Source organism: Echiichthys vipera (assembly GCF_963691815.1).
Source record: "Echiichthys vipera genome assembly, chromosome: 3".
NCBI lineage: Eukaryota > Metazoa > Chordata > Actinopteri > Perciformes > Trachinidae > Echiichthys > Echiichthys vipera.
In genome coordinates, this window is record NC_139828.1 from 23,950,629 (window position 1) to 23,963,667 (window position 13,039).

At 45.1% G+C, this 13,039-nt stretch overlaps 1 protein-coding gene across 1 annotated transcript in view; it reads left to right on the forward strand.

The window, feature by feature from the left end:
• The window catches only part of dab1a (DAB adaptor protein 1a), a gene marked incomplete at its 3' end in the record, with an annotated part of 51,716 nt that extends 41,106 nt beyond the window's left edge, over positions 1 to 10,610 (forward strand). Inside the window, exons 9-15 of the mRNA XM_083940211.1 lie at positions 1,399 to 1,461; positions 1,564 to 1,657; positions 3,582 to 3,988; positions 4,469 to 4,664; positions 5,078 to 5,226; positions 6,715 to 6,783; positions 10,566 to 10,610. Of these exons, the coding sequence (XP_083796337.1) occupies positions 1,399 to 1,461; positions 1,564 to 1,657; positions 3,582 to 3,988; positions 4,469 to 4,664; positions 5,078 to 5,226; positions 6,715 to 6,783; positions 10,566 to 10,610 (1,023 nt within the window). The remainder of the gene's footprint in view (positions 1 to 1,398; positions 1,462 to 1,563; positions 1,658 to 3,581; positions 3,989 to 4,468; positions 4,665 to 5,077; positions 5,227 to 6,714; positions 6,784 to 10,565) is intronic.
• Positions 10,611 to 13,039: the final 2,429 nt, after the last annotated feature.

The window sequence follows — 13,039 nt, forward strand, 5'->3', positions numbered from 1 at the left end:
TGATCACGCTGATGTTTGTTCAAATTGTTTGATGCTATAACAACGAAATGAAAGATCACGATTGGCCGATGTGATTAACTCGCCTAATGACTATTGCGTAGACCCTGGTTGCAAAATGACAACATGGCGGCGCCCATATCTGGGATATTTTCATTTTCGTACAGCAGGAGAGAGTGGAACACGTAATCCATCTTTAATGTCCAATAAATATGAAAAGCTGCTCTCGGGAAAGGTTATCATAATAATAATTTATTCATTTTACTTTTATTGACCCCCATAAACAATTTAGTATATGTAAGGTTTTCCCACTCAGATGGTACAGATATGTGGTTTGGTCCAAGGACTAAAAGGCCCTGTGGTATTGAATCAGAGTACTCGGTACCACAACATTCAGTATCAACTATACAAATGTATGGTATTTTATGATAAGGAGAGTGATTCATAAGTCTGTTTTGTGAATTTAATCCCATGGACATCCTGTTATCAGTCCATTTAGCATATCTTGGATATCTAGCTTATCCTCTTGTTGACTTTATCTTTATCTGCTACGCTAGACTCTGCAGCAGCTATAGTTCCTATCCCCTCCTCTTTTTGTAGAAAAACATAGCCATCCAGACCCATGACTGTACATTAAAACACCATGCTCGCAGATCCATTTTCTGATAGATGTAAAAAGAACTATTTGACCTGCGAGAGGGAAGATATTCTAAGAACATTCATTATCTCAAAAGAAATTATCCGCATCCATGATTTATGCAAATCTATGACCATGTATTCAAGGCTTAAATTCCTTTACGACTATAAATAGTTTCCTTCACTTGCCACCGGCCTAAAGATATAATTAATGTGCAAAAGAAAAAGGGGAGATACTAAAGAGAAGGATCATTGGGAGACTATGAAAGGAAAAAGAATGTTACAGAACAAATTCAGATCAAATCGAAAGGCTGCTGTCTTTGATAGCTATTCCCTCTGAGGCACAGCACACATCCCCTGCAACAAGGGGACTGTAGTGACTTGTCCAGAAGAAGACATGGTACAGTAATGATGCAGGGGGTGTGCTAGAAACCAGCTGGCTGAAAGCATCTTCAGATGACAATGATTGTGTTTTTTTTACCCATTGGAAGATTGTGATAACTCTTGGTAGGTATGTCATCATAATCAATCATTTCATCTCATTATTCCATCTCTCCTCACCCCTCTGTTACCTCTTCTGTGTTGCTGCCACAGTGCTCAGGTAGGTACCACAATCATACTAAGCTAGCGTCGTGTTGCATGCAATGTGTGATGCATGTTGCACTGGAATGCAAACCGACACTCGATAATACATGTATTATTATTATATAACACTATTGTTATTCTACCTGACTGGTAGTGTTTACATTTTTCTCTTATTCTCAGAATATCAACCAATTAGAGATTTTTGGAGATATGTCCACACCTCCTGACATCACCTCTCCATCGGTGAGTAGCTGTCGTACATACACAGTTTGTGATTTACATCTTATAAAACCATTCTGATTATATGTTTTTTCTCAATCCCACCTCCAATCACAACCTACACAGACTCCCGCCTCACCAGCCAACACCCTCGACCCCTCGGGCCTGCAGCCTCCCTCGGAACTGTTCGCTCCCTTCAATCCTGCGTCTGTGCCCTCAGGTAGGACCTTGTTCATTTTCAGCTTGAAGGTCCCATATTATAAAAACTGAGATTTCCATGTCTTTTATTATTATAAAAAGGACAAGGTTTTATATAAACGCTGTGAAAGTATCAAAATGCTGAATCCACAGAGAAATGCACAAAGACCGAATTCCGAAACTGTGTCTTTAAAAGAGCCGTCTGTCTCAACTATACTATATATAGGTAGAAAGTGCTGCTGCATTGCTGTTACAGTCATTCCCCGGCTGCAGTGACGGAGCAGAGACGTAGAGTGACCGGGCTTTTTCAGGAGGGGGACTTTAAGAGACAGGCGCAGAAACGCAGCGTTTCAGACTAAATGGAATTGTACTTGCCTATCTTCTGACTACTCAAAGGTGTTTTTACACTACTTGTCACATTCCCCCTATTCACAGAGACATTTATACTCATGGCAGAGGCAACCTGCCCATCATCTAATCTAATCATTCAAACCACATTCACACACACATGCGCAGCACTGGGAGCAATTTGGGGTTAAGTGTCTTACCCAAGGACACTTTGACAAGCGAACCGGGGGAGCCGGGAGATCAAACCGCTGATCTTTGGAAAGGAGGATCTATCTCTGAGCCCCAGCTGCCCCGCTCAGCTATACTGAGGCAGATAGTATGAGAAAGCAACAAAATGTGTTTTTTGAACTTTAAATCATTTAAACATGTTCTAGTAGAAACCCCAAATACAAGTAAGAATCTGAAAATGAGCATAATATGGGAGTTTTAAATACACTGCTGCTACAAGCAGAGGGGAAACAAACGCAGGAGAGAGGGAGAGAGAGCGTCAAGAAAAAGAGATGATGGGGAACTGGAAAGTCAGAAGCTTTGGAGGCAGAGGAGTGAGAAGATAAGGAGAGGGTTGAAATAAATAAAGGGGGACAGAATAGAATTGAAATGTACCGAATATGAAGGGAGGGAAACAAGGAGAAAAGGTGGTGTTGAATATGCATCAGCTTGCTACCTCAGGTGCTGCTGATTTACCTGTGACTGAGGGAACTGTGATGATCAGAGGAAAGTAATGAAAACATGGCGTGATGACTCTAGCGAAGACTCCTTTATATGCACAGGATTTCTGTGAATTAGACACTGGTGTGTACATATAGTCATCCTTTTTGTGGGGCTCCGTCTTAAAGGTCTCTCATGCTTCTTGTGCTCATCACGGACGTTGCAGTCTGGACAGCGATACTGTGCAATCTGGGTGACTGTGCGCAGAGGGTGTGGGCCCCAAGCCACGCACCTCCAAGATTTAGCCACTCGGAAATTCTATTGGCTGAGAGCATACCATAGACTGTACTATGGAGCATGCATTCATTCCTGAGCCGGAGCCGTTCTGACTGCATTCAGTATGATAGACCAGACGATTGCAGGGACCATGCCCACCATCTGTACTGTGCCGACCACAAGAGACATGAAACAGGAATGAATCCCTTCCTTACCTCTGTTCGTCTACCTCTCCTCCTCTCTCTGCGCATATGTCAGTGCAGCAGAAAGGCCGAGGTTAAATGTCAACTCTCTCTGCTGTAGGTACCGACCGGAGACCAGAAACAGGAGACTAGCAAGTGTGTAATAGAATGAGCTTCTGCTGATGAGTTTGAGTGATTTTAATGAGTGTGTGTCAGGCTCTTCTTTTTCATAATGACTCTCCCTCATTCTGGAGGTAATTATAATAGTTCACCATGACCATCAAGAGACACCACATTAGCTGCAAGCAGAAGTAGGGCAGCACTCTCTGGTGATGCATGGGTTATTATGCATGGGTGTGTGTGTGTGCGTGTGTGTGTGTATGTGTGGACACTCTGTCTTCGTTTCTACTTTGTTAAGATTTTACATAATATCTACATTTTCTGTTTGTTTCTTAACCTCAGACTGTAAACTCTCTTGTTACTCACCACCAGGTTATGTGACGATGGGAGCAGTACCCCCCGGCCACTGGTCCCAGCAGGCGTTTGCTGCCCAGACGCCGCTGGCCTTCGGGGTCCAGTCTCCTCTAGGTCCGGTAGCCCAAGTGCTGCCAGGTGGCCAGCCTCTCATCTGGGGCCAGGCCAACATCTTCCCTGCCACCCAGCAGCAGTGGGCAGCCATGGCAGCCGGAGCCTTCTCCCCCACAGCCTACCTCCCTGCCCAACCTGTGGGCACTCTGCCTGCTGCCATGTTCCAGACTCTCACCCCCGTCACGACTGTGACTCCAGCCGGCGAGAGCCATTCAGGGGCTGGAGCCAGCGCCTCAGCTCCCTCCCCTTCAGCGTCGTCGAGTCCACAGCACGGGGAGAGAGGGAGGAAGATGGGCAAGGAGATGTTCAAGGTGGGGAGAAGTCTGCATACTTCAGACTTCACACTTTTTAGAAAGCGTGGTCATGATGCAAAAGACGAAAATAAAATTGTACCAGGAACAGTGCATTGCTTCTCATTATTGTTCTGATAGATAGCCGACAGTAGAGAGATTAAGTGCTGTAAGTTGGCATTTGTATTTTTGTTTTGATACCTAATCTTTAAGAGCGGGCACTGGGTACAAGTGGACTAGATTTAGTATGAGCCTCTGTGGAGTTTGTTCCGCCAACAGTCTCAGCAAAGACTGCAGTGGGTGCGACTGTTGACAGAGACAAGTCTGAGTCCAAAAAGCTTTAAGATTAAGTCATGTTCAAGATGATAGGCACAAAACAAAACAACATCATAAATAATAAAGCCCAGGTTACATTTTGAATGCCCATACAATGAGTCAAAGTATTAAAGTCACTGTGCCCAATTTTAATGTTGGCCTTTTCATGTTTGCCTCTCCCTTCAGGATTTTCAGCTGGCAAAGCCCCCGGCCATGCCATTGAAGAAGGGTGAACAGCCCAATTTAGCAGGAACCTCAGAGGCATTCAGCACTTACTTCAGCCGTGTGGGCACTGCCCAGGACACGGACGACTGTGATGACTTTGACATTTCTCAAATGAATCTGACACCGGTCACCTCCACGACACCATCCACCAACTCACGTGAGAACTCTATCTGTTCATGTTTATGTTAGAGCTGCAACCATCAATTCATTTGTAGTCAATATTGAATTTAATACAAACTATTTGGATTGATTGTATCTCGATGGTTTAATTCATTTTTCAAGAAAAATGGTCATCTTTATCTGAATCCAGTTTCTTAAATATTTTCTGGTTTTGTTGCTCCTCTATGGCAGTAAACTGAATATATTTGAATTGTGGACAAAACAAGACATTTGAGGACATCATCTTGGGCTTTGGGAAAAACATTTTTCACCATTTTCTCACATTTTACAGACAAAACAGCTAATAAGAAAATAATGAAAATAATCAGTAGTTGCAGCCCTAGTTGTTCTGTACTCTTCATAACATGCTTTCTCTGTAGCTACATCTGACACAGCTTGTCTCCCCTGCAGCACCCACCCCAGCTCCCAGGCAGAGCTCTCCTTCCAAATCCTCAGCCTCCCATGTCAGCGACCCCCCCACCGACGCCACAGACCCCCCCACAGACGACTCGTTCGGGGAAGTAGAGGGCAGTCCAAGTCGCAGTGGAGAAGAAGATGCTGTAAGTGTGTATATTTGTGTGTGAGGAGGATGGTGGAAGTGGAATAAGTCAAGTGTGTGCCTTTAATAACTTGCTCCTTATGCTGCTATAACCTGTGCAGCATGTTGAGATCTGCTGATAAATAGCCTCTGTAGCAGTGTTGGCGGGCCAGGTAATCACTCTGGCTGATTAGACCGATGCTGTTGTGTCCCTTACTGTGTGTGTGTGTGTGTGTGTGTGTGTGTGTGTGTGTGTGTGTGTGTGTGTGTGTGTGTGTGTGTGTGTGTGTGTGTGTGTGTGTGTGTGTGTGTGCGTGTCAGTGAATGTGCAGAAGTGTGTTTGAGCAGTAGCGTGCCTGCTTAAGTCTTAGGTTCAGTGTGTGCGCGTGTGCATGGTCAACATAGCGTTAAATTAGCTGGTGGGATTGTCAGAGACATCATTAAGCTGTTATTAATACCAGCCAGGTAGCGTCCATACATCACTACTTCTATACGGACAGACTCATCTCTGGTGGGATTGAGGAGGAATAATACCCCAATTCTTCTTACAGGGGCAATTAATATTTATTTTACAAGCAGCAACTCAATCTAAGAGAGAAATTAAGGACAGCTGAGAAGATAGAGTTTTTTTAGAGAGAGTGAAGAAACTCCTTTTGCCTTTGACCAAAGTCTTTGTAGAATGAGTGACCTTCCAAGAAACAAGACTTTTGTAGTTCTTTCTCTGCCGTTTTTCTCTCTCCCTCTCTCTCTTTTATGTTTCTTTCATGCTTGCCTCTTTCTTCTCTTTTGCTCTCCACTCTCCAGGCGTGAAACATTATTTTTATGCCTCCAATCCAGCTATTATTGGGAAAAAAATAGAGGACTTTCACACTGCTGAAAATGTCACCGGGCCCGAAATAACACAGAGAAGCTTTACACAAACCAGAGAAATGTGCATCGGTGGCGACACTGAGTGAGGGAATTTTGTCGAAAAGGTTACAAAGAAAGACAGGAAAGATGGAGCGAAGGCAGGAAAAACAACCTCCCACTCTCTGCGGGACGAGGTGGGAAAAATGGACGTGTTTCAGCCGATCAATAGAACGAAGGCTTTCGTCATAGAGAACTGTAAATGAGTGCTTCTGTGTGTGTGTGTGTGTGTGTGTGTGTGTGTGTGTGTGTGTGTGTGTGTGTGTGTGTGTGTGTGTGTGTGTGTGTGTGTGTGTGTGTGTGTGTGTGTGTGTGTGTGTGTGTGTGTGTGTGTGTGTGTGTGTGTGTGTGTTTCTGTGAAGAGACTGTGTGGGCTGTGGGTATTCTCTCCAAGTGTCCTTATTTCTCCTCTAGAGTATTGAAACCTTTTCCCTTTTGCTTCCCGTTTACTCTTGTAGTTTTTACCAATCCTGCGATCCTTCTTGCAGATTTATTCTTCTGTCTACTTTCCACTCCCCTTTATTTCCTTCTCTTATACCCCTCCATCAAATCTTCTTCCCACACTTTTCTCTTCCTTCCTCCCCCTTCTTCCCCCCCTCTTTAGGCGTGTGGTTCTGGGTCGCCTTGCCCCAGTGAGACAGCAGAGCCCAGCCCAGACCAGGCCAGTCCAGAGGCTGGGAGCTAGATAGCAGCAGGGCAGGGTAGGTATCAATACCTCTCCTGCCCCCTACATCCTCCCTCTTCACCTCCATGCCCTTATCTGTTCCTCTGCTTGGCTGTTGTACCTCCCACTTACATTAATCAGGCTGACCGTGCGCTGCATCTTTCTTTCCTTCTTCTGTTGCTTCTTTGGTCACATGGTCACTGTTTTTCCTTATTTCTCCTTCACCTGCTGTCACGCATGCTTAAAGAGAATGTGTTTGATTGAGTTTAAGTGGTTTGTCACGTGTGTGTGAACGTGCATGTATGCATATTTGCTTGCGTTTCATTATGTGCGCTGGTGATATTTGTTGTATCCTCACCTGGAGTCTATCTATTATGATGTGGCACCGCGTGTGTATGTGTGTGTGTGTGTGTGTGTGTGTGACAAAGAGAGAGTTTTTGAAACAATGTGTGGCCAGTTCATCACGCATGATCACTTTGGCTCCGTGCCCTCATTGTGTCCTGTCTTCATGACGTGTTCCTAAATCGCGCCCAGTTCCCTGAATAGCACACATCTCACTTGGAAAGCCAATAGCGTGCGACAGCCAATCAGAAAACTGTGCACTTCAGTGAACAGGACGTCATCTGGGATTTGCCAGTTGTTGTGTCCAATATGCTGATCTCGGATGTTTAGTTTGGTATAAAAATTTTGAGTGCTGTCATTTGTCTGCATTATGAATGTAACACGGTATATAATGTAACTCATAATATGTGCATCATTGTAAGAGGATCAAAGTGAGAAAGACAAGCAGCTACAATCAAAACTCAGGGAACTGATGATATATGTGTTTCCATATCTTCTTGCACATCATCTTACAAGAAAACTTTTACGCAACTTGCATTGGCTGGAAATTTCTTTAGGAGATGTGTCAATATGTAGTTTGCCTTCTCAAGGAGACAGGGACACACACACACACACGAAAGAACAGAGACATTTTGATCCCTACCTCCCCACCCGGTGTCTTTACCTACACAACTCTCGAGTGTGGCTCCTTAATGATAGCTACTGGCCCTCACACAGGGAAAATTGTAATGGTTTTGTTTTCATCAGCTAATTCTGGAGTGCCAAGATTAATGACTGCCCCGGCATAATTGGCATTAATTAAAACCCAAGACGCCTTCTTGTCCAAACCCACTCCAGGAGAGGAGGAGGGGTGGCTGAGCAGCCTTTCGCCCCTGTTGGCTGCCGTCCTCATATCAAGACGGTCTAAAAAGCAGTAGGGCAGCAGGTGGATGTGGGCCTTAAGTGTGAGGATGGATTGTAGAGTACTGAGCAGTGAGTCTGGCTGCAGACTGGCTGTTATAGCCAGAAGTGCTGAGATTTTCCTCTGTAGTTGGTGAACTGCTTTGGTCCTGGTCCAATGACACTGTTACCATATGGTGTTTACTTGCTCAATCACACAAACTTTAGACAACTCACCAAACAACAGCCCCCCCCCCCACACACACACACACACACACACAAACACACACACACACACACACAAGCACACTTGTGCAACAGGCCAAGCTATTCCCTAGACAAGCACACCTGTGATCGATACTGTCACCACATGCTCATATTGGAGCGAAAAATGCCTGTGTGTTTGTGTGAGTGTGTTTGCTGCTTGCCATGACCACCTGTCTCTTCCTCCCCATTCCACTGTGCAGCTCAGACAGACATGTGTTCTGGCTAGTGGGAGTAAGAGTTTTTTTTCTGGGGTGATCTCATCATGTCCACCGAACGCTCCCGAGTCTCAGGCGTGAAATGGCCTGCTTCTACGGTTCACTGAGCAATCCCACATTGCTCCTCCTGCCCAGGGCCTACCACACACACACACACACACACACACACACACACACACACACACACACACACACACATACACATAAATGTCCACATGTGTAACAGCCAGGCCAGATATTTTGGCCTTCAGGCTGGTGCCACGCCAGCACATCGCTCATACCTCCACCCAGCCCCCCCTCTCCCCCTCCCTCTCTCGACCCAGGGTTTATGGAGCTGAAGCGGCCCCGCTTGGCAGCGCTGGTTAGATGATGAAGGATGACACTGCTGGGCTGTGGCTCTGGTGCAGGGGCTGAGCAGTGTGTGCTTGCTGTCACTGCTTGTCTCAGCCTCTTTGTCACCTCTCTCAGGGCTGCTGGCAGCTACTTTCTGCTGAATGTCTGGCCTTGGCCGGCTCCACAGATACAGCTCTGTATCCCAGAGACCAAAGCCTCCGCTAAAGAATTCCTCCAAACTTTAACTCCACTCCTCTGCTCGGATGAAAGCCCATGGAGATTATGCAACAGGTCAGGTTTTGTTGTGATTTTTAGCATGAAGCAGCTTTTTTTCTCCCAGATGCCACTCTATCTCATGGAGAGAGCTGCGATAAGATACAACATGAATCAAATGTTGCTTTTTTTGGTGCGATAGAGAACTAATAGAGAACGGATTTTACCTTGTGTATGTGTTTTGGCCACAACCAACTAGTGGACATCTATAGACATTATGAACATTATCTACTTTGACAGAGATGCAACTAGCTATAATTTTCATTATGGATAAGTCTGCCGCCTGATTTCTCAATTCATTGTTATGTCCATTAAAATATCGGAAAATAGTGGAAATGGTTTGGTGTTTTTGTTAAGAAAGAATTACTAAAAAGATTAATATTTCATTTTTAGACCAATCAATCAATAAAGCTTCAAACTCGAACACAACTCATTCAGTATAATCCAAGACTGTCTTTTCCAGTCTACTTACCAAACATGTGTATTCCCTAAACTTTTCTATTTACAGCACTTCCTCTCAAACCGATTCCAGCTGTTAAACATCCTCACCTAGATGTGTTTAGTTTAGTTTGTGCCTCTAAATGTCACTTCATGTTGTATAATTGAACTGAATGGCAGCACACAGTGGCAGCAGAAACTGTTGCAACTGATGAGGATTGCAAAAACCGTAATGTCATTTATTTTTGGCATTGAGAGAACCTTCACACATCAGCAGAAGTTCCCATCAGTCCAGCCTGCTCACCTCTGAACCTCGCATACTGTATCCTCGTGTGGTAGCTACCGGTGAAGTCCAAACTATCTGCACAGAGTGAAAGAAGTCTTCCAGAATATAATAAGCCAGCCAGCAGTCTCCAATCAAGTTGTCTGCATGGCAGATTGAGTGGCTGGCTGTAATTATGTGTACGATAATAACGGGCCCATTGTGAGTGACTGCAGCAGGCTTAATGCTCTGACTGCAGGGTGTTCCATCATCCGCTGTTGTCTTCAGGCTCAGTTTGGGAGACATGCAGACATGATGACTCATTACTGGTCTTTCAAGGCGCTAGTTTATACCTCTGATTCATACTGGTCCTGGAGGGAGCCTGGAGTGGGAGAGAATATGCATGTGCGCGCACAGTGACACAGAAACAATAACTCATGTGCGCATGAAAAGGTTTTCAAGAATGAGGGGTGGATTTTTCAGTGAAAGAAGAGAAATGATTGGACTTCTCCCACAAAGCAGTGTGCTACTGCCACCTGGTGGTCATGATAGGTACATAAATTTACAACGCTGTGCAGATCTGAACCGTACTTGTCGGGGCTTGTAGGTGATTGTTGCAGTTTAGACAGTTAGGAGAAGGAATCAGAAACTCAGGTCCTCCCTTTTCATTATGTAACATTCAGATGAACTGCCGCAAAGGTTACAAATCCAACCAGGTTTATAATAGAGAAGAGTCAAATCTGTTTGAAATTGCTGATGTGTTTCTCTCTCATGCACAGAAGGGAAAGGACCCTCTCTACGCCCAGATCAACAAGGGGAAGAAATAAAGAGACACACAGGAAGACAGACCTGACCAGCACTGAGAGAACAGGAGGAGAACGCTCACCTTGTGTGTGTGTGTGTGTGTGTGTGTGTGTGTGTGTGTGTGTGTGTGTGTGTGTGTGTGTGTGTGTGTGTGTGTGTGTGTGTGTGTGTGTGTGCGTGTGTGTGTGTGTGCGTGTGCGTGTGCGTGTATATGTGCATGTCTGGCACATCTCCCTGTCTGGCTAAGCCCTTCTTCTCCTCTGGCTAACAACCCCCCAGGAGGAGCCTCCACGCTCCCTCTGTCCTCCTCCTGTGCTCCTCCTCCTCCTTCTCCTCCTCCTCTCTACAGCCTCCTCTCCTCCTGAGAGGGAGAGAGCCCTCTTGGTCACTCACTCCAGGCAGGAGGGATATCAATCACTGAGACGGATCCAGTTCTCCCTCCACTGCTCTGTCTTCTCCTCTCTTCTTCCTGTGGCGACTCACACCCAGCCTTACAGACATAACCAGCTCCTCCCTTCTCTCCCTTCTTCCCTCCCTCCTCCTCCTCCTCTCTGTCTTTGCTCTCACACTCCTCCCTCTGCCTCCTGTGTCTGGCCAGAAGGACTGAATCAAGCAGTGCCTCCCTGTCTCCGACACACAAACACACACACGCACGCCCATCGGGATTAGAATGATCATCTTTCGTTTTAACAGGACATAATCTGCGTCTGTGGCGAGGAGATCCCACTGGAGGTGCTAGACTCTAAACGAGCCTATCAGGGATGGCCCGTTTCTGGGATCACTGCTTCTGATTGGTCGGTTGGTTCAGGCGTTGTCTCCCTCCATTCTTGTGAGTGTCTGCTGGATCACTATGCAGAAACAGACTCTCTGGGAGCTACTCACACCCCAACTACACACATACAGTACACACAGTAATCAGCCTACATATACTCAGCACACACACACACACACCTAGTCATTTCTCACCCTCTCTAACATACATACACAGTCATTTCTCTCCTCGCAGACAGGCTCACACAGAGGCCAGAGGACCGGACACACTGAGGAATGGACCCTGAGCGGGAAGTTTTGCAAGTCAAACAGATTCTGATTGAACTGTTCATTCTCTATAGCTTTTGTACAATACCGATTAAAAAAAAGAAGAAATTGAGAAATGGAATTTTTATTTTATAAGTCAATCAAGCCGCTGGGGTCAGCTCTATAGGAGTTATAGAGTCAACATGGCTTTAAGGCATCTGATTGTTGGTTTGCCAAACTCATTTTGTAAATAATGATAACAACAACAACAACCATTTTGTCCACCGGACTTCTGTGCCATAAAATAGGAAGGCTTCAGTTATGCAAACTCTCAACGTTAACCCAAGCAATACCAACATACGGTATGATTTCTTTTTTCCTGTTTTGTTTTGTTGCCCTTTGATATTGTTTTGTTCTTGTGCATGGATGTTGTAGGTCTTTGTCTTAACCTCACTTACTAATCCGGATCCCGGCTGCACATCTTCAAGTCCCACCGTCTCAAATTGTTAGGCCCCAAACAGATCAGCTTTTGCCTTTTATGTTACCGAAAGCCTGTGTACACACCACAGCCCTGTTTTTCCGCACCACGACGGTGACAGTGTCACCCCTCCATCCCATTCCCCCAGAATGCTCTTTAAGACATCTACAGTGATGCTCTGTCCATCTGTCTGTCTGTTGGTCAGGTGCCAAACTGCTGCTGTGAGTGTGTGGACTGCAGTGACTTCTGCTACAACTACATCAACTGTGATGCCAATGACTCCCTATTTTATGGCCAGATTCCCCATATCACTCGAGAACTCTTTTGGACTATGATGTTGATTAACTTGAAAATTTGACAACTAGAAGATGAGCAAAGAAGTTGAATTAAAAAGGGAAACATTGCTGTTTGAGTACATAACATTTCTAGACCTATTTTAACTTTACCTCAGCTAACAGTTTCTTAATGTAAATTGACACATTATTTTTACCTTTATGAATATGACATTATACAGTGGGTTTTTAGATGATTTTTTGGTTCTCTCTTGATTTACGTATTCCACCATGTATTACTGTTACAAATAAACACATCCCAAATGACTGATATGCCTATTTATGTGTCTTGGTTGTATTCTGTGTGTGTGTGTGTGTGTGTGTGTGTGTGTGTGTGTGTGTGTGTGTGTGTGTGTGTGTGTGTGTGTGTGTGTGTGTGTGTGTGTGTGTGTGTGTGTGAGAGAGAGAGAGAGCACAAAGAGCGCGAGCCTAATGGTGTGTGTCTGCCTGGCAGAGGTGACCCCCAGTGAGTCTTTAGTTAGTGTAAAGCAATCGCCACAGTATTTTGCTGTAATTTAACATGGATTTAATGGCCTGTCACATTCTGGTACGCTGGCAGCCTCTAATGCAAGCTGTCATAAGCTTTATTAGCAGCCGACTACAAAAAACATAACAACGTCAGCCT